We start from the raw sequence: 19,564 nt of genomic DNA on the forward strand, positions 1-19,564 counted from the left end.
AGTAGATGAAACATTGTTGCTTGAGGTCAATCCATAGGTACAGACTAGAAGTCATGAAGTGCCTCAAAAATCTCAGGGCTCATCCGAAACATCTTATAAAAATACATAGGCAAATTATGGTTCGACACAGAGAAACTTATTTTGGTTCAACATAGGCAAATGTTCTCGCTTATGAGATGAAAATAATCTGGAACACATGAAAAGAAATCACTGCCGCTTCATCATCTCCTTCTCATGCTCCCTCTCGATCAAATCGAGCCTTCCTTTAGTTGTTCGTAGAGAGCTAAAGAGCTCCCTAAAGTCAGGCTTAAGAATTAGGGAGGAGGCTATATACATTAGAGCAGTTCCTTCTTCCACCCCACATTCTATCACCATCTGCACGGTCTCAGCAATGGAAGGAACGAGATTGGTTGGAGGAGCGGATGATGCTTCAACACTTGTGGAGATCCTCTCTGCTGCAGTTTCGATCTTCAAATAGTGTTCTTGTACATACGAAAAAATGGGCTCTTCTCATCCTTGTCTGCAACAGCAGTGGAGGACCCCTTGCATTTCCTTTTTCCTTAGTTCCCTGTCTTCTCAGCTTTCTTTGCAGGTTTTGGTACCTCCTCTACAGCCTCGTCACTTGCCTCATCGGAGGATATATCTCCAGGATAGGATGCCGAAGACCCACTAACATGTGCCTTGCCAAAAATGATATGCATATCATAAAAAAACTTTGGTCCTTGCTTTCGAAACTTCATGTGATTGCATTTGATTCCTTTCTCACGATTGTTACATCTCTGAAATTAAATAAATAAAATTAGCAAGACACACTACAACAAATAACAGGAAAAAATATATGTACAGTGACAGCACAGTACTTACAGCAAGGTATTCATCCCACCATTCCTGCGAGCAATCAACAGTTTTTTTTCTGCATCCCTTCCAAAACCAGTAGCACAATTCTTGAACTCCATAAAGATTGAACATTCCTTTTTTTCAAGACATCTAACTTGTTCTTCAATTGTTTTTTTGGTTCGCCTATCACCGGATTTTTCTGCAAACTTGGAAACAACATTCTTCCAACCGGTAGCGGTGAAAATTCCCATCGGCCTATTCTGAGCTTCTATTTCGTCTTTGCAGGCATCAAACAAATGCCTCAAAAAAACCATCACTCCAATCTGCCTTGTCACCCATTCTTGAACCAAACAAAAACATTTCAATCAATTTGCAGGCAACAACAACTAATCATGCATTCTACAACGCAGCAAGTAATCAATCATACATTCTTGAACCAAATTTGTCACCCATTCTCCTACCCAGCAGCTAATCATGCATCTATTTGGAACAGAGGGAGACAGACGTACCTTGCAGGTTCGGCGCCGGCAGGGGACGAGTCGGTTGAGGACAAGGGCCACGCTGGGGGCTGGTGCTGGCTGCGGCGGGCGGCCGGTGCTGCAGCTCGCTGGGCGGGCGGCCGGGCACCGTGCAGAGTGGGCGGCCAACCACGGAAGCACCGGCGTCGGGCGGGGATGCGGATGGACGGCGTCGAGCTGGGATGCGGCCGGCGTCGGGCAGGTCCGGTGGGGCGGCGGCCGGCCAGAGCACGCCTCGGGCGGGGGTGGCGGCGGACCAGGAACCCTAGCCGGCGGTCGCGGCCATACGCGCGGAAGGAGTCTGGGGCTTGGGCGGATGCGGAGGAATAGAAGGCAGCGAACCGTTTTTTTCTTTCTCATAACCAGTGGCAATGGGCAGTTTTCTCAAAGTTGTCCATCCAAAAGCCAGTAAAAATAGATAAGATGAGCTTTTGGAATTAAACTACAGTGAAAACTGCTTTTGAACAAAACCACATGTGACTTTTAGGTTTTTTGGTTGACTTTTGTCTTTTCCAAAAGCAAAAGCACGTCGGAAAGCCCAATAAAGGAACCTTAGTGTCGTTGGAGTACTTATGTATCTTGCTATCAGCACTAACCCAGATATAGAATTTGTAATATCATAAATTTGCTAGCAATCCATATAGTGCTACTCCTACTAAGCGTCACTGGGTAGGCTTTAGAAAATTTTTGAGATATCTCAATGGCCCAATAGATCATGGAACATTCTATAGAAGAAACATACATATGCTAGCTACTTATCAGATCGATCTTAGATTGGCTTTGTATTCTTGTAAGGTGGAACAACCATCTCTTGGATTCTTCAAGCAAACTATAGTGGCTACTTCCACCAACCATTCTGAAATAATTGCTTTGTATGAAACATCACATGAGTGCGTATGATTTCGCATAATGATAAATCACATAATGCAATCATGTGATATTGGTGCACTTGAGACACCAACCATTATCTTTGAAGATATTGTTGCTTGTGTTGTGCAAACGGAATCAAATTACATCAAAAGCAACATCACTAAGCATATTGTTCCAAATTACTCTATCCTCATGAATTGCAAAAGAATGCAAAAAAATGAGACCTTGCAAACAATGGATCATACATACATGTATTCCCAATAGGGCTTAGATATACATGTATGTCCACTGTTATCACTACGGGGTACAGTAGATTTGCCGAGTGCCAGAGGCACTCGGCAAAGGCCCAAAAACACTCGGCAAACGATTTGCCGAGTGTTACACTCGGCATACAGCACACGACATTGATTTGTCGGCAAACAGCTATTTGCCGAGTGTTTTTTATCGCACACTCGGCAAATGGTTTGCCGAGTGTCAAATTTGACACTCGGCAAAAAAAAAAAGGTTTGCCGAGTGTTTTTTGAATTACACTGCAAACCTATTTTCCAAAGAAAAAAAAAATAATTACATTAGAACACCATTAAAACCACTTAGAATCCATACGATGTCTGACAGTTCTCCAAATGTACTGTATATAAGAAAAATGCATGATGTGGATTCCACAATTAAATAAGATCAACCATCACAATGCTCAGCAAAAATCCATTAGTATAATACCGATTGATGCAGATATGCCTAATACACTCAGTCTGGAATCTGGCAATCGCATAATAACATAATACAGCACAACATAATATCACTCAGTAGCCAGAAACACACGAACTAGATGTGGTGACATTGAAACTCCGCGCTGCGAAGTCGAGGGCAGCTTTCTTGTCGGATTTCTTCAGAGTCCTCATCTCCACTTGCACGGCTTCAACTCAACGCTCGCTGGATTACACTCTCCGAGAGACCGATGGTATGGGATCCAGGGATCCAAGCTTGAACTGCAGATAGCGAGGTGATAAATCATAAGTGAAGTGAGATGTGGCCGAATCCGCACTCGTCTAAGATTGAAACGGGCACTTACCTCCTACCGAGGCATCGCAGAGCAGAGGCCACGGGATCTGACTGAGAGCCCCCAGAAGGAAACGACTCGTGACAACGACGCACGCACGCGCTGCGTCTGGGCGGCGAGGCGAGAAGGCAGCCGCCGGGCGCCATACTGCCTGCAGCCAGCGGTGCGTAAGGCGAGCAGGCGAGCCCCGCTTGTCACCGCCGGCGCCGCGGAGGGGAGGGGACGAGGAGAGGGGTTGCGGTTACCTGCGCCTGCGCTTGCTGGCGGGCGGGCCTCTCCGCGCCCGTGGTTGTTGCTCCGGCGATGCGGAACGGCGCTGCTCCTCCTCCGGCGTCCCGATCTGTGTGATTCAGGTGGACGGGCGCCCGCTCCGAGCCGGCGGGTGGGGAGGGGTGGTGCCTGCCATCCCGTGTCGGAGGGGAGCGCTGCGGTGTGGTGTGAGATGTGAGGGAAGTAACCAGACGCATGCGTGGGCCTTATAAGCAGAGTTTGCCGAGTGTCCTTAGATTTGACACTCGGCCTAGGATTTTTTTTATTTTTTTATTTTTTATTTTTTTTTATGAAGGGACACGTGGTGCGATGTTGTCGAGTGTCCTAGATCTGACACTCGGCAAACAAAAGAGTTTGCCGAGTGTCCTCGGCAAACGTTTTTTTATTTATTTTTCTCTTTTCACGGAGGGACACGTGGCGCGATGTTTGCCGAGTGTCGTAATTTGCTGAGTGTTTTTTCTATATTTGCCGAGTGCCGGAGTTTGCCGAGTGTTTTTCAGTAGTATTGCCGAGTGTCAAACCGTTTGCCGAGTGTTTTTAATAAGGCACTCGGCAAACAGATAGTTTGCTGTGTGTCAGAATATTTGCCGAGTGTTTTTAGTTTGGCACTCGGCAAAGAGATGGTTTGCCGAGTGTCCGATAAAATACACTCGGCAAAGAATATGACACTCGGCAAAGCCTTCGATTCCGGTAGTAATACACCAATCATTTGCATTGCTCATCTCTCCCTCTTAACTCACTAGGCCAAACAGAGATCTACATGTCATCACCACTGCAGTAATGAAGAAAGTTATTATCTTTAACGTTAGATGGAAATACAATAATCAATACTTCTCTATATGTTTAAATGCCACATGCTAATAAGTAAAATTAAACCAATAACCAAACTAAAATAAATTAGAAAATGGAGAAAGGACGAGGCCAGTAGTAGGTACTCTGCACAACCAACCTATTCTTGTCAAATGGGTTCGCCGTGGCGGTCAATGTATCTTCCCTCCCACCCGAAGAGGCCAAGAACCTTGCCTCTCGCCCGCAGTTCGCTCACAACACCCACACTACCGAGCCATGGCATGCAACCAACACCTTCAAAATCTCCAAACACAGGCGCATGCACCGCCTCCTTCGATTGATCCCACGCGCTTGTCGCAATGCCATCGCGACAACCATCCTCGTCGTTGTCATCTTCTTTTCCTTCGTCACCGGGCGTGGTGGCCCAGGTCCCAATCGCCGCGGCTGCCTCCCTGCAGACCAGTCCTGCTTCGCGGTCTCTATCGCCGTCGGCGCACCATACTCCTCGCGCCATGATGCTGCCACAGTCGTCGTGGGCACACACACGTGCTGCACCACGACCTCCTACATCGCCATCCTCGGCATCAGTTTTGGTTCCCTCCTCGTCATCTTCCTCATCCTGTGCACCATCCGGTGGTACCTCGTGCAACGGTCCGCGAGACGGGATGCTGCTGAGGCTGCCGCTGTAGTAGAGCCAGCAGAAAAGAAACCGCCCATGGGGCTGGATGCCGAAGCCATAGCTGCGCTTCCGGAGTTCACATATCGGAAGGAGGATGCTGATGGAGAGGAGGAGCGAGAGTGCGCCGTGTGCCTGGGCGCGATGGCGGAGGGGGACGCAGCGCGGCGGCTGCCGACGTGCATGCACATCTTCCACCGAGGTTGTGTCGACGTGTGGCTAAGGGAGCACTCGACATGCCCCGTCTGTCGCGCCGAGGTAGACATCAGAACAACTTGTGAGGGATGCGATGAGATGGACCAAGAGGTCGGCCCGTCGCTGGTATCCACATCAATGGCGCAGCCAACGCGTGAAGGGCTGCTCGACGACGGGGAGAGGGACCTGGAAGCACAAGTGTAGAGAGTGTATGTTAGAGGTACATGCTAGGAGTAGCTTTGTGTTATTATTCTTTTCTTTGTTAGGGAAGTGAATTAGCAATTTGGATGATTTGGTTGGAATTTGTAGGATATACATGTATATATATGTAGTGTTCTGTCTATGGAGTATCACATGTATACCACTGCTAGTGAGAATAAATAAAAGATAAAAGGAGGAATGCTCAAGGTTTTTGTGTTACCTGATTGAACTGAAATTGTCCTTATGGAAAAAAGAAAGACAATGAAATAGACTTTAATAGATATGTTCCTTAAGGTCAGTTATTTAGGTGGGATTGATCTAGTTTGTTAAGGGTACAATATGAAAACTATTGTAAAATGGAATTGCCCTATGGGTGCAAAATGACAAGGAAATACTCCATCCGTTCCTTAATACAAGCCATATAGATTTTTAAAGAAAATTCCAAAATATAGGTACGTATTAACTCCCACGCCGATTAGTTTGGAAACCTTCCCACTGTACATAGCACATGCCCCAACCAATCCCTTAAATTTATGAAGCAATCTGATTGGGAGAGAGAAGATTGCATGATTTTCCTTTTTTGCCTCGGTCTCACATCCTTCTCCAAGTCGTGGGTTAATATTGGTGCTAAAAACTATATGCCTTATATTAAGGAACGGAGGGAGTACAAATTACTGTCAAGAAAATTGGAAACATAATTTTTCTATTGTTTCAATAGGAAGACCTAAAATGATAGGGAAATATTTGCCAAATGGAGCACCAACAGAAACAATTTCCTTATCGGTTCTTTCCTAACAAGAAAATTTTGGGCCATCAAATATGGATTTCTATCACTGTCATACGAAAACGGCACGAAAATGCATTTCAACCATTAAGGAAAAATGTTTTCCTCTTGGTTGTGAACCATCAATAAAAATACCAATTTTCTTGTCATTGTTGTCACAAAAAATGATGGCATTAATACTAACAGTTAAATTGTCCACAGAGGAACCTCATCTCATACATGATGTTCGTGTGGTCCTACTTACCACAACAATGATGTTTGTTTGTACATAAAAATATATTACTCATATATAAAACCAATGATATAGAAACAAGGCAATGCGATCATATATATCAGACTATCTTTTTCATCGCTCTAAATTTGAAATGTGAATCAAATCATTGTGTCTTTTGTGGTTGTGATTATATTCTTGTTCTTGGGTAAAAAAACTAATAGTCATCCCTACTACAGGATAGACTTGTTGTCCCGAGCGGTAACGGCCTTTAGTCCCGGTTACCGCGCCGGGACAACGATCCCGGGACTAAAGGTGGAACCTTCAGTCCCGGGTCATCGAGCCGGGACTAAAGAGGGACCTTTTAGTCCCGGTTGGTGTTACCAACCGGGACTAAAGGCCCTCCAGCCGAGCAAACGTGGCCGCACCCTTTAGTCCCGGTTGGTAACCCCAACCGGGACTAAAGGTTCCTTTTCTTTTTCTTTTTTTTGTTTAATTTGTTTTCAGTTCAGTTACACATATTTGTTTAATATATAATATGTTTTTAATGTACGTATTCTACGCTGCTAATATAAATACACGCACGCATATAATTACATCTAATTCTCATCTCGAGCATTATTATATTCGAATAAAGTATGAAACTATATATATTATAGATATATATGTATATATACAACACTTTCATAATCTTGTTCTCAAAAATAACGATATCAATAAACATTTAATTTACATCATTAGTTCCTTAGGATCAAAGTAGAACTCGTCGTTGGGATTTAGCACTTTTTCTAGAAGATATCCTGCTATTGACTCTTGAACTGCTTTCAGATGATCTTTTTGCATGACCCTTCGTTTCAACCATTCAGTCTTGCATTTGAAATAAAAGGAACAGTATTAATACATATATATATATATATTCATATACGTACTCTTAGGACATCTTTAGGAGTTTTTCTTATGTGTGCAGTGATAAATTCACAAACGTAGTATCCACACAAGTTATTACCTAGTTGCTGCCGCAAACACCACTGTACGAGAAGAAGATTATTCTCATCATCTCACACATAAATTGAAGTACGATATAGTAATTAAACACGCGAGGAAGTATATATAGTACAACTTACTGGTATTTCAACTACATTAAGTGGTGCCTTGCAATCCTTGCGGTGTTGCCGAATAAACTCTTTCTAAACCCTGTGCGACCAATAATGTACGATCGTTAATAAATTATGGCAAAGTCTATTCAATAATAGTTGTGCGCGAGAGATCAAAATTACCCATGGATAATGTCTATCATATCTTGGTATAGTGCTCGCTCTTTTCTCAATGAGTCCAAGATTACTAACCGACTTGAGTTTAACTCAATGACAATGAGTATCCAGTGAAACCTGCATTGGTTTATACACACACGTACATGCATATAAGTTGTATTGATATTACATAAAATGTGTAGACTATATTATTATTAAAGTTGTACAGAAAACATATTGTTGTCTTGTCGTGCTGCTTCACGAAGAACTTTATGATATTCGTCTATGCTTCAGATACCCAGTGCTCCTTGACAATAATATCGGTTTTGAATACGATATAAGGATCAATGAAGCCAACACTGGTGTCTTGTATTCTTTGGAGCTCTGACATCTGGAATCTGTATATAAATATAAGTTACATGTGAGGATAATTATATACACGTACGCATGGAAGTGAGTTTATTAAATAAAAGTAAGAATCACTTACAAACAAAAGGAGCTAATGATTGATTTGTCCAGAGCGTCCAAGTGATATAGTTGATGCAATTCTTCGAAACTAATATGTAAGATGTCATCGCCATGGAAGTAATGATGGTCTCTAAATCTGACAAAGATCCACTGCTCACCCCTGCCACACGCCTGCATGTACCACTTGTTGAGAAAGTACATTTGCGTACCCAATTCATTCAGAGCCGTAGGGTTATATAGACTTTTGCCAAATTTATAAGTCTTCCAGGTATCAACTTCCAGGTTCTGGATTGGAGCTTTGCCCGTCACTTGATCCAAGGTTAAACCAGTTTGTTCAAAAAAACATTAAAGTCTTGAACCGACACTTCTCTAGAGTTGTCTAGTCGATAGACTTCTATGTTGGAACCATATTCATTAGCAACAACAAGATTATACATTGGTTGCTTCTGTTGTCCGAGCTATGGGACATCCTTCCCTGATGCTCTTTTCCTTTTCTTATGTGCATCATGTGACTTCACGAGGGAGCGGTCATAGTCTGATAGTGGCGGAGGCTTACGAACTTCAAGCATCTTTTTCTTGTGAGCTTCGACCTTCTGCCTCAGCTGATCTCGTGGTATGTAAAAGTACGACTTCTCCTTAAGCTTCGCTTGTCTCTGCTTTTGGATATCTATAAAAAAATCTTTCACTTTTTTGTCTTCTTCAGCTGCTATTTGCTCATCAGTCTTTTCAGGAAGTATTTCTTGAGAAATAACTCTTTTTTTGGGGTCTTCTTTGCCGCCGGGACCTTAGACGTCTTTGTAGTGCGTCGCTGTGGAGAGGGTGGGGGCGGTGTTGGAGACCGGCATGGAGGCGATGAGGCCGGTGTTGGAGTCCGACGTGGAGGCGTTGGAGATCGTTGTGGAGGCGGTGGGGCCGGTGTAGGAGTTGGAGATCGTTGTGGAGGCGATGGGGCCAGTGTAGGAGTTGGAGATCACCGTGGAGATGAAGTCGTCTCGCCCCTCGCGACGCTGTGATGAGATGGGGAATGAATGATTGGGCTAGGCTGGGGGAGACCCTGCTACAAAAACAAGTTGTGGGTCAATTATTTTTTAAGCCAATATAAAATTAATAGAAAATAATATTTCATTCACTTTCATTTGTACCTAGGGTGAGGTAGGGGAAGCTGTGGCGCCCCAGGAATGATGATGAAGCATTTGCGCCATTGAATAAATGTCTTCTTTGCTTCTCCTAGTGTCTTCTCTCTATCACCGCCTTCAATGTCAAGAGGAACATTGTTGTAACCTTTGAGCACTCTATCGACCGAGACGCTAGCATATCCAGGTTGAATAACTGACCCATGGATTCTTGGTGTCTTCGTTCGGTCTATTGGAGATACAACCCCAACAGCCACCATGATTGATGCATTATTACCATCTAGAATGTGCAGCTCACATTTTGTTAGAGGCTCGGTAATGTCATCAATAGGGAAGCGCAACCCAGCGTCACCTTGAATAACTGGTAGCTCCATGAAAGCACAACTGCTTTTTATCTAACCAACGGGGCTACTGGTGACTCCCGGCGTTGATTGCGATTGCATTTGACTCATTGCTAGCTGCACTTGCCTCTTGATCTCCTCCTGCATTCTTGCCTCAAGAGATTTTTCTCGTTCACGTGATTCAAGCAATGCTTGTCGTGACTCATTAACAAATTGCTCCAATACACGGATTCGGTCTGCCTCCTCATCCTTCTTTCTCTGGCAGCTTCTGTAGGTATCCTTGTCTGCTGGGAATGCTTGTAGCCACGAAACCGCCCCATAGCCTCTTGTTCGACCACCGTGTTCAGGATTCTCTAGGGCATATGTCAATTCATCCTTTTCTCTGTTGGGCTTGAAAACACCACTATCAGCTTCTTCCCTAGCACGAGCTAGTCTCTGTGTTGCTCTCTCAATTTTTTGGCCGAAAATTAGCTTGCTAGTGTCTGGGTCTAGGTTTCCCCCATGAGCGTAGAACCAATTCTTCGCGCGTTGAGGCCAGTTCTTCTCTATTGTTTCAAGTATGATTCCCTTGGCAGTAATCTCTGCTTCTAGGTTCTGCCACTTGGGAATAGCACTCCTATAACCACCCGATCCCATGCGATGATGGTATTGCTTCTGTCGGGCATTCTATTGATTCCTCATCACACGTTTCTCACTTTCTTGAGATGTCTTGTATTGTACGAAGTCATCCCAATGGGACTCCAACTTGACAAACGCCTTAGCATTGAAATTCGACGTTTCATTCTTCAAGATAAACTTTTTATACAATGTCTTCTTCCAACTCTAGAACAATGTTGCCATCTTCTTCATTGTCTAATCCCTCACTAGCTCCTTTAAAGCATCATCTGCTTGTAATATGAAATGCTGAGTGATATCTCTCCAAGCTAGGTTCTTGTCACGATCAGATACAAAACTAACATTAGGAGCGGATATCTTCTGCTTCCATTCACGAGCACTAACTAGGATCCTATCCCTTACAATGAACCCACATTGATTGACATATGTCTGAGCATGTGGTCCTAATGGTTTGCCGGTGTCGGTGTCGAATTCTGATATTATGAAACGGTCCTCTAATGGCTTTTTTGGCCCTCGGACTTTCCTACTCTTGCTGGTGGTTGATGTAGATCCAGAGACCGGCTACATGAGTAGAAACACAACGATTAACAACAAATATACGTACACATGCATCTATAAGAGATGATAGATAATCGAATATATCTCGCCAGTATTTTCTTACGCGACAATTTGTTGATCTTCAACCACCAGGATATTCAGAATATCCTCATAATCAGCAAAGTACTGACTCGTGTCATCTACATCCGCTTTGGTGCCGGCATTGATAATATTCGCCATTATGTCATCATTCAAGTTATCATCCGGAGCAGCCATTTGTATCTTCAAGATAACACATGGATAGAATTGCTATGGCACATAACATAAGTACATGTGATAACACATATAGAATTACTAAATCCAATTAAATATAATAACACATAATATTTCATAAGGATAAACAATAATAAGGTATAGGCTTTGGAATCGAATAAAAAACACTTTCGATCCAAAAACATGGAAATAAGTATATGTATATATACACATAGAATGATACAATTTTCTCTCTCTCAACACATAGAATAAGTGCATATGTATATATCTCTAGATATGCATGTGATAACACATAGAATATCTCCCTAGATACAATTTTCTCTCTCTCTCAACACATGAAAATAATTAAGTATATGTATATATACACATAGAAATAATTAAGTACATATATATGTATACATATAGAATCTCTAGATAAAATTAATTACTAAATCTAATTAAACCTAACATATATACATAGATAGAATTACTAAATCAAAATTAAATCTAACACATATATAGAGAGAGATAGAATAATAATTACTAAATATATCAAAACTATAATAAAAACTATCTAAATAAACTATCTAAATAAAGTACTAATTAAATTTTAATACATTTAAATCTAATTAACATATATCAAAAACTATCTAAAAACTAAGAATAAACTATTAATTAAATTTTAATACATTTTAATCTAAAAAACTATCTAAAAAAGTATCTAAAAAATATGGCGGAGCGCTATAGCTAGAAACAGGCTAGGGGCGGATGGCCATGGCGGCCGAGCGTGCTGGCCGGCCACGGGGCCGAGTTGAGCCGCGCGAGGACGAGGTACGGTGGAGAAGATCTCGACGGCCGCCGGGCGGGGCTCGACGACGAGGCCGGGCGGGGGTAGACGACGACGGCGGCGCGGTAGAGCTCGACGCGGCAGAGACGACGAGATCGACGTTGTAGATCGAAAAGTAGAAGATGAATAGAGGAACCGTTCGATATATATAGACCGGGACCCTTTAGTCCCGGCTGGTAACACCAACCAGGACTAAAGATCCTTTAGTCCCGGCTGGTAAGCCGAACCGAGACTAAAGGTCCAACCCTTTAGTCCCGGCTTGGCTTATCAGTCGGGACTAAAGGTATTTTTGGGTGGGCAATTCCACACACCCTTTAGTCCTGGTTCCTGGCCGGGGCCGGGACTGAAGGCCTGAAATTTTTGCAGCCCGCCAAAGTGTTGTTTTTTCATTTGACCAAATTTGACTTGGTCAAACTTGCTCAAATGAGACACTAAATGACCTCAGATGAAAAAACTCTGAATACCAAGTTTGATCATCTCAGCAAGATCTACAATTGTTACATAGCTTATTTTCCCATTTGAGAAAGTTTTATCAAACACTAGTCATAAATTCTTAAATCTCATATAGACTTTCTAAAACTATGTCACACACTTGTGAAATTTGAACTACATTTTGTTCAAGCTTTCTCAAATGAAAAATGGCCTATATAAGGATTGTATATCTTGATGAGCTGAACAAACTTTATATTCAAAACTTTTCAATTTGAGACAATCTAGGGTTCCAAAAACTAGTTTGTAGGCATTAAAATTTAAAAATCACAAATTTGAACCATCCAAACTATCTCAAATGTAAAGTTGACCAAAACAACAATTGTAGATCTTGATGATTTTAACAAACTTGGTATTCAAAACTTTTCAATTTGAAGTCATTTAGAGTTCATAATACTAGAGTCAAAGTATTATTTTTTTATTTGACCAAATTTGACTTGGTCAAACTTGCTCAAATGAGACAATAAATGACCTCAGATGAAAAAACTCTGAATACCAAGTTTGATCATTTCAGCAAGATCTACAATTGTTACATAGCTCATTTTCCCATTTGAGAAAGTTTTATCAAACACTAGTCATAAATTCTTGAATCTCATATAGACTTTCTAAAACTATGTCACACACTTGTGAAATTTGAACTATATTTTATTCAAACTTTTTCAAATGAAAAAATGTTCTATATAAGTATTGTAGATCTTGATGAGCTGAACAAACTTTGTATTCAAAACTTTTCAATTTAAGACAATCTAGGGTTCCAAAAACTAGTTTGTAGGCGTCGAAATTTAAAAATCACAAATTTAAACCATCCAAACTATCTCAAATGGAAAGTTGACCAAAACAACAATTGTATATCTTGATGATTTTAACAAACTTGGTATTCAAAACTTTTAAATTTGAAGTCATTTAGAGTTTATAATACTAGAGTCAAAGTGTTGTTTTTTCATTTGACCAAATTTGACTTGGTCAAACTTGCTCAAATGAGACAATAAATGACCTCAGATGAAAAAACTTTGAATACCAAGTTTGATCATCTCAGCAAGATCTACAATTATTACATAGCTCATTTTCCCATTTGAGAAAGTTTTATCAAACACTAGTCACAAATTCTTGAATCTCATATAGACTTTCTAAAACTATGTCACACACTTGTGAAATTTGAACTACATTTTATTCAAACTTTCTCAAATGAAAAAATGGCCTATATAAGGATTGTAGATCTTGATGATCTGAACAAACTTGGTATTCAAAACTTTTCAATTTGAGACAATCTAGAGTTCCGAAAACTAGTTTGTAGGCGTCGAAATTTAAAAATCACAAATTTGAACCATCCAAACTATCTCAAATGGAAAGTTGACCAAAACAATAATTGTAGATCTTGATGATTTTAACAAACTTGGTATTCAAAACTTTTCAATTTGAAGTCATTTAGAGTTCATAATACTAGAGTCAAAGTATTGTTTTTTGATTTGACCAAATTTGACTTGGTCAAACTTGCTCAAATGAGACACTAAATGACCTCAGATGAAAAATCTCTGAATACCAAGTTTGATCATCTCAGCAAGATCTACAATTTTTACATAGCTCATTTTCCCATTTGAGAAAGTTTTATCAAACACTAGTCATAAATTCTTGAATCTCATATAGACTTTCTAAAACTATGTCACAACAGTGCATCGTTGTATCATGCGGGCATAACAGTGAATTTCTTCTTGACGTATGACCCTTGGTTATGATCTTGTCGTAACCATAGAGTGTCTTCATCATTTAACATGTTGCTTGGATCTTTCTTCACTATGAAGGGTGGAATTCAGACATTTCTTTCATAATCTTCTGACATGTCTGAGTTGTCTTCAATTCCCACTATATTTATTTTCTCAGAAAGAACTATGTGGCGCTTTGGCTCATTGATCATTGAGCTGATGTCTTCGTTTTTTCCTCTCTTTGATTTTGTAGACATGTCTTTCACATAGAACATCTGACTCACATCGGCAGCAAGGACGAATGGTTTGTCTTTGTACCCAATATTGTTGAGGTCCACTGTTGTCATTCCATACTCTTTGTCGACTGTTACCCCTCCTCCGGTCAGCTTCACCCATTGGCACCGGAACAAAGGGACTTTAAAATTAGGTGCGTAGTCTAGTTCCCATATATCTTCTATGCGGCCATAATATGTTTGTATATTTCCATTTGGATCTATGCTATCTATGCAAACAACACTATTTTGATTGGTGCTCCTTTTATCTTGGGCAACTATGTAAAATGTATTCCCATTTATCTCGTACCCTTGGTATGTGAGGATATGCCATGATGGTTGCCTAGCCAACAAATACAGTTGCTCATCAATATTGTCATCGCCTTGACATTCTTTTCGCAACCAACCACTGAAACTTTCCATGTGCTGACGCCTAATCCAAGCTTCAGTCTTTCCTGAAAACTTGGATCGTAAGAACTCCTTATGTATCTTGATGTACGGATGCACCAATGACGAGTTCTGAAGAACTATGTAGTGTGCTTTATTGAAATAATCATCTTCCATGCCAATATATGTTTTCTTCCCTAAAGTTCCTTTACCACTGAGTCTCCCCTCGTGTCGCGATTCGGGAACGCCAATCGGGGCAAGGTTAGGAATAAAAGTCAACACAGAACTCAATGATCTCCTCTATTCCATAGCCCTAGGCGATGCTTCCTTCAGGCTTAGAATGGACTTTCACATATTTCTTCAAGACTCCCATAAACCTCTCGAAGGAGAACATGTTATGTAAGAACACAGGTTCAAGAATACTAATCTCCTTCACCAAATGAACTAGGAGGTGTGTCATAATATTAAAGAAGGATGGAGAGAACACCAACTCAAAGCTGACAAGACATTGAACCACATCATTCTGTAGAGTAGCTAGTTCCACTAGATTGATTACCTTCTGAGAAATTGCATTGAGGAATGCACATAGCTTCACGGTGGCTAGACGTACATGTGGAGGTAGAATTCCTCTTAAAGCAATTGGAAGCAATTGTGTCATAAGCACGTGGTAGTCATGGGACTTTAAGTTTAGAAATTTCTTCTCTAGCACATTTATTATACCCTTTATATTGGAGGAGAATCCTGACGGGACCTTGATGCTGCTTAGACATTCGAACATGCTGTCTCTCTCTTCTTTGCTAAGCGTGTAGCTAGCAGGACTTAAGTAATGACATCCATCATCTGTCTTCTCTGGATGAAGGTTGTCTCGTTCTTTCATGCCCTACAAGTCCTGGCGTGCTTCAAGTGAATCCTTTGGCTTCCCGTACACACCCATGAATCCTAACAGGTTCACACAAAGATTCTTTGTCAGGTGCATCACGTCGATTGTGTTGCGGACCTCTAGGACTTGCCAATAGGGTAGCTCCCAAAAGATGGACTTCTTCTTCCATATGGGTGCGTGTCCCTTAGCATCTTTGGGAACATATTCACTTCCTTGTCCCTTTCCAAATACTACTTTCATATCCTTGACCATTGCGAGTACATCTTCCCCGGTTCGGTTATGAGGCTTCTTCCGGTGGTCTGGCTTACCTTTAAAATACTTACCTTTCTTTCTTACTTGGTGATTCAAAGGATGGCCAAGGTACATGACCTTTCGACATCTTTTCAAATATATACTATCAAGGTCATCAAAACAATGTGTGCATGCATTATATCCTTTGTTTGTTTGACCTAAAAGATTATTAAAGCAGGCCAATCATTGATTGTTATGAACAACATTGCTCGTAGGTCAAAGTGTTCTTGTTTGTACTCATCCCAGACACGTACACCTGGTTTGTTCCATAAAACTAGAAGTTCTTCAACTAATGGCTTCAGATAGACATCAATGTCGTTGCCAGGTTGCCTCAGACCTTGGATGAGGATGGGCATTATAAATAACTTCTGCTTCATGCATAACCATGGAGGAAGGTTGTAGATACATAGAGTAACTAGCCAAGTGCTATGACTAGTGCTCTGCTCCCCAAAAGGATTCATACCATCTGTACTTAAGGCGAACCTTAAGTTTCTAGCCTCATTTGCAAACTCTAGAAATTCCCTGTCTATCGCTCTCCACTAGGACCCATCAGCTGGGTGTCTCAGCATATTGTCTATCTTACGGTCTTCTTTATGCCACCGCAATAACTTTGCATGGTCTTTATTTCTAAACAAATGTTTTAAGCATGGTATTATAGGAGCATACCACATAACCTTAGCAGGGATTTTCTTTCTAGGATGTTGTTCACCCTCGACATCACCAGGATCATCGCGTCTGATCTTATACCATGCTGCTTTACATACCGGGCATTCATCCAAATTCTCGTATTCATTGCCATGATAGAGGATGCAGTCATTAGGACATGCATGTATCTTCTGGATTTTTAATCCCAAAGGGCAGACAACCTTTTTTGCTTCGTATGTAGTGGTGGGCAATTCATTTGACTTCGGAAGCATCTTCTTTATGAGATTCAATAAATTCCCAAATGCCTTGTTGGATACACCATTCTTTGCCTTCCACTGTAGCAATTCCAGTGTTGTACCCAGCTTTTTTTGCCCCTCTTTGGCCGTCGGGTATAGCAACTTCCTATGATCCTCAAGCATGTGCTCGAACTTAACTTTCTCTTTTTCACTTTCACATTCTTGTTGTGCATCACGAATGGCATCGCCAAGAGCATCACCAAGATCATCTTCTGCCGCTACCTCTTCTTTATCTCCCCCCATTGTAGTATCATCAAAGGCACCATACTGAGCAATAATGTCATCAATGTCTAAATCTTCTCCTTCACCTTCTTCCATCATGACCCCGCTTTCTCCATGCTTAGTCCAACATATATAGTTTGACATGAAACCTGACTTAAGCAAATGTGAATGAAGACTCATTGAGCTTGAATATTCCTTTAAATTCTTACATATGGCACATGGACATCACATGAAACCATCCCGCTTATTTGCCTCAGCCACACCTAAGAAATAGTGCACACCCTCAATAAAGTCTTGGGAGTGGCGATCGACATTGTACATCCAATGGCGTGACATAATCTGCATTACACGACAAATTATGAAAACCTTGAACATAATTAAGTATTTTATTACACAACATAGATGACACACACACGGTTGATTAATTAACTAAGCCTGACTACAACGTAAGCAATCCCAACTATCACTAAACAAACTAAAACTACAATGCACTTCAGTAACATAATTATTTCGTGACCGTACGCAACTAAAACAGACAAATCATTCATCTGTTGAATATCAATAAGCTTCTCCTGCTGGCTCACTGCCTCATCATCAGCAGCCGCTACCTCAAGTGCACCCGAATTCTGCACGTATGTAGCATAATCTTCCTCCTAGTACCAACCATCACATCCATTGCCCTCCCACTGAAATTAAAGCCAAAAAATATTTAGTCAAAAATATTCAAGAAAAGTAGGTCAATTAGCCATAATAATCAAATGCGTAAGAAACTCACATCGCGATCCAGGCACTTGTAGAAAACACGACCCTTGTTGGGTCCCTGTCTCTTGACTCGGTACTCCATCATAATCTTCTGCTTGCACTTGTCGCAGATAATAAGAGGGAGTTCTGGCCTCAGTCGTTTCGCAACCGAACGAGAGTCCGAGGATCCGGTACCAGTTGTCATCTACTTTCTATACTTATTTTTGCAAACTAGTGTAAATTTCATATTTTCTAAAATAATATATTTAAACAAAACTAAAATTATTTATTTATCTAACTAAACCATGAAATATGTACTATGTATAATAGTAAAATACCAAACTATCAAGTGATTTTACTATTATAAATCATCATATGATTTTGAGCTAAAAATGACATAGAAATCACATAGCTCAAAAATATGTTTCAATAAATAACCATCCGTACTAGTTGACCTTGCTTATGTGATCATCTCGACGAGCGTTTCTCCACCGGACGGCACCATACTTGGCCAAGGAAGAGCTCTAATTCTACGAGGAAGGCAACACGTTCTTCCACGACCGTTGCCGCTCTCCCTCGTAGAATCAAAGCTCCTCCTTGATGTCCGTTACCGCTCGGCAGAGAACATGCTCGCCGAAATGAACACGGTCCGCAAGTTCAACTAGTACGGATTTTCTATAATTTTCTAACTATTTTCTAAGTTTTTCATTTCATGGAAAATTTAATTCTAAAAAAATAAAAGGCATGATTTCTAAGTATTTCATTTCATGGAAAAAATAATTCTAAGTGACCTGCTCAATATCGGCGAGCTCGCGGGCGTTTAGGTTGCCGAGGATAGTAACATTTGTAGATGACATTTATAGGTATGAAGTTATCAAATATCCATCAAATTATAGCTCAAAAACATGTTTTAATAAATAACCATCCGTACTAGTTGACCTTGCTTACGTGATCATCTCGGCGAGCATTTCTCCACCGGACGGCACCGTACTTGGCCAAGGAAGAGCTCCGATTCTACGAGAAAGGGAACACGGTCTTCCACGACCGTTGCCGCTCTCCCTCGTAGAATCAAAGCTCCTCCTTGACGTCCGTTACCGCTCGGCAGAGAACATGCTTGCCGAGCTGAACATGGTCCGAAAGTTCAACTAGTACGGATTTTCTACAGTTTTCTAACTATTTTCTAAGTTTTTCATTTCATGGAAAAATTAATTCTAAGATCACGTAAGCCGCCGAGGACGAGGATGGCGCATGCTCCAGCGAGGATGAGCGAGGCGTGATTTTGATAAACTAATTTAACTTTTGTTTATCCAAACATATATGCAAATCATCATGTAATTTTGAGCTAAAAATGACATATAAAATCATAATAAAGTCCAACATATAAAGTTACATATGCATCTACATCACAAAATGAGATAAGCTACTGATAAAACATAAGAGGATTAAGTTTGTTACCTCCAAAATCGAAGAGCAACACCAATGGAGGGGGAGAGAGCAAGAACAACAGCAAGCTGAAGAACAGAGGCAGTGAGTTTGAATGGAATGGCTCGGGCTCGGGGAGAAAGAAATTAGCTGGTGTATAGGCCGGAATAATTAGTCCCGGTTAGGGGGCCAAACCGGGACTAAAGATTAATATTTATTTCCGGGGCATTACCCAAACCGGGACTAAAAGCTTTAGTCCCGGCTGATATTACCAACCGGGACTAAAGGTAAACCTTTAGTCCCGGTTGATAATATCAGCCGGTACTAAAGATCCCTGCCCCGCGGACGACCGTTGGGCAGGGACCTTT

The 19,564-nt window shown here is 41.3% G+C and overlaps 1 protein-coding gene, 1 long non-coding RNA gene and 1 pseudogene across 2 annotated transcripts; 1 reads left to right on the forward strand and 2 right to left on the reverse strand.

Annotated features, from left to right (window-relative positions):
* Positions 1-2: 2 nt before the first annotated feature.
* On the reverse strand, positions 3-2,630 carry LOC136515557 (uncharacterized). The gene is made up of 4 exons (XM_066509114.1): positions 2,619-2,630; positions 1,347-1,620; positions 865-1,177; positions 3-779 (listed from the first exon to the last, which is right to left on the reverse strand). The coding sequence occupies exons 1-4, from the start codon at positions 2,628-2,630 to the stop codon at positions 737-739; spliced, it is 642 nt and encodes a 213-aa protein (XP_066365211.1). The 3' UTR covers positions 3-736.
* A 2,070-nt stretch (positions 2,631-4,700) lies between these two features.
* Positions 4,701-5,544, forward strand: LOC136515049 (RING-H2 finger protein ATL8-like; annotated as a pseudogene).
* A 2,396-nt stretch (positions 5,545-7,940) lies between these two features.
* On the reverse strand, positions 7,941-19,335 carry LOC136516808 (uncharacterized). The gene is made up of 3 exons (XR_010774125.1): positions 19,230-19,335; positions 8,146-8,297; positions 7,941-8,056 (listed from the first exon to the last, which is right to left on the reverse strand). It is a non-coding gene; the product is annotated as an uncharacterized lncRNA (long non-coding RNA).
* Between the last annotated feature and the right edge of the window lie 229 nt (positions 19,336-19,564).

This window comes from Miscanthus floridulus, chromosome 17 (genome assembly GCF_019320115.1).
Source record: "Miscanthus floridulus cultivar M001 chromosome 17, ASM1932011v1, whole genome shotgun sequence".
In the NCBI taxonomy this organism is placed as follows: Eukaryota; Viridiplantae; Streptophyta; class Magnoliopsida; order Poales; family Poaceae; genus Miscanthus; species Miscanthus floridulus.

Coding starts and splice junctions, on each gene's coding strand:
- LOC136515557 (XM_066509114.1), bottom strand. Junction 1,178..1,346: donor GCCGGCGCCGAACCTGCAAG/GTACGTCTGTCT, acceptor GTTTGGTTCAAG/AATGGGTGACAAGGCAGATT. Junction 780..864: donor GGTGGGATGAATACCTTGCT/GTAAGTACTGTG, acceptor ATTTAATTTCAG/AGATGTAACAATCGTGAGAA.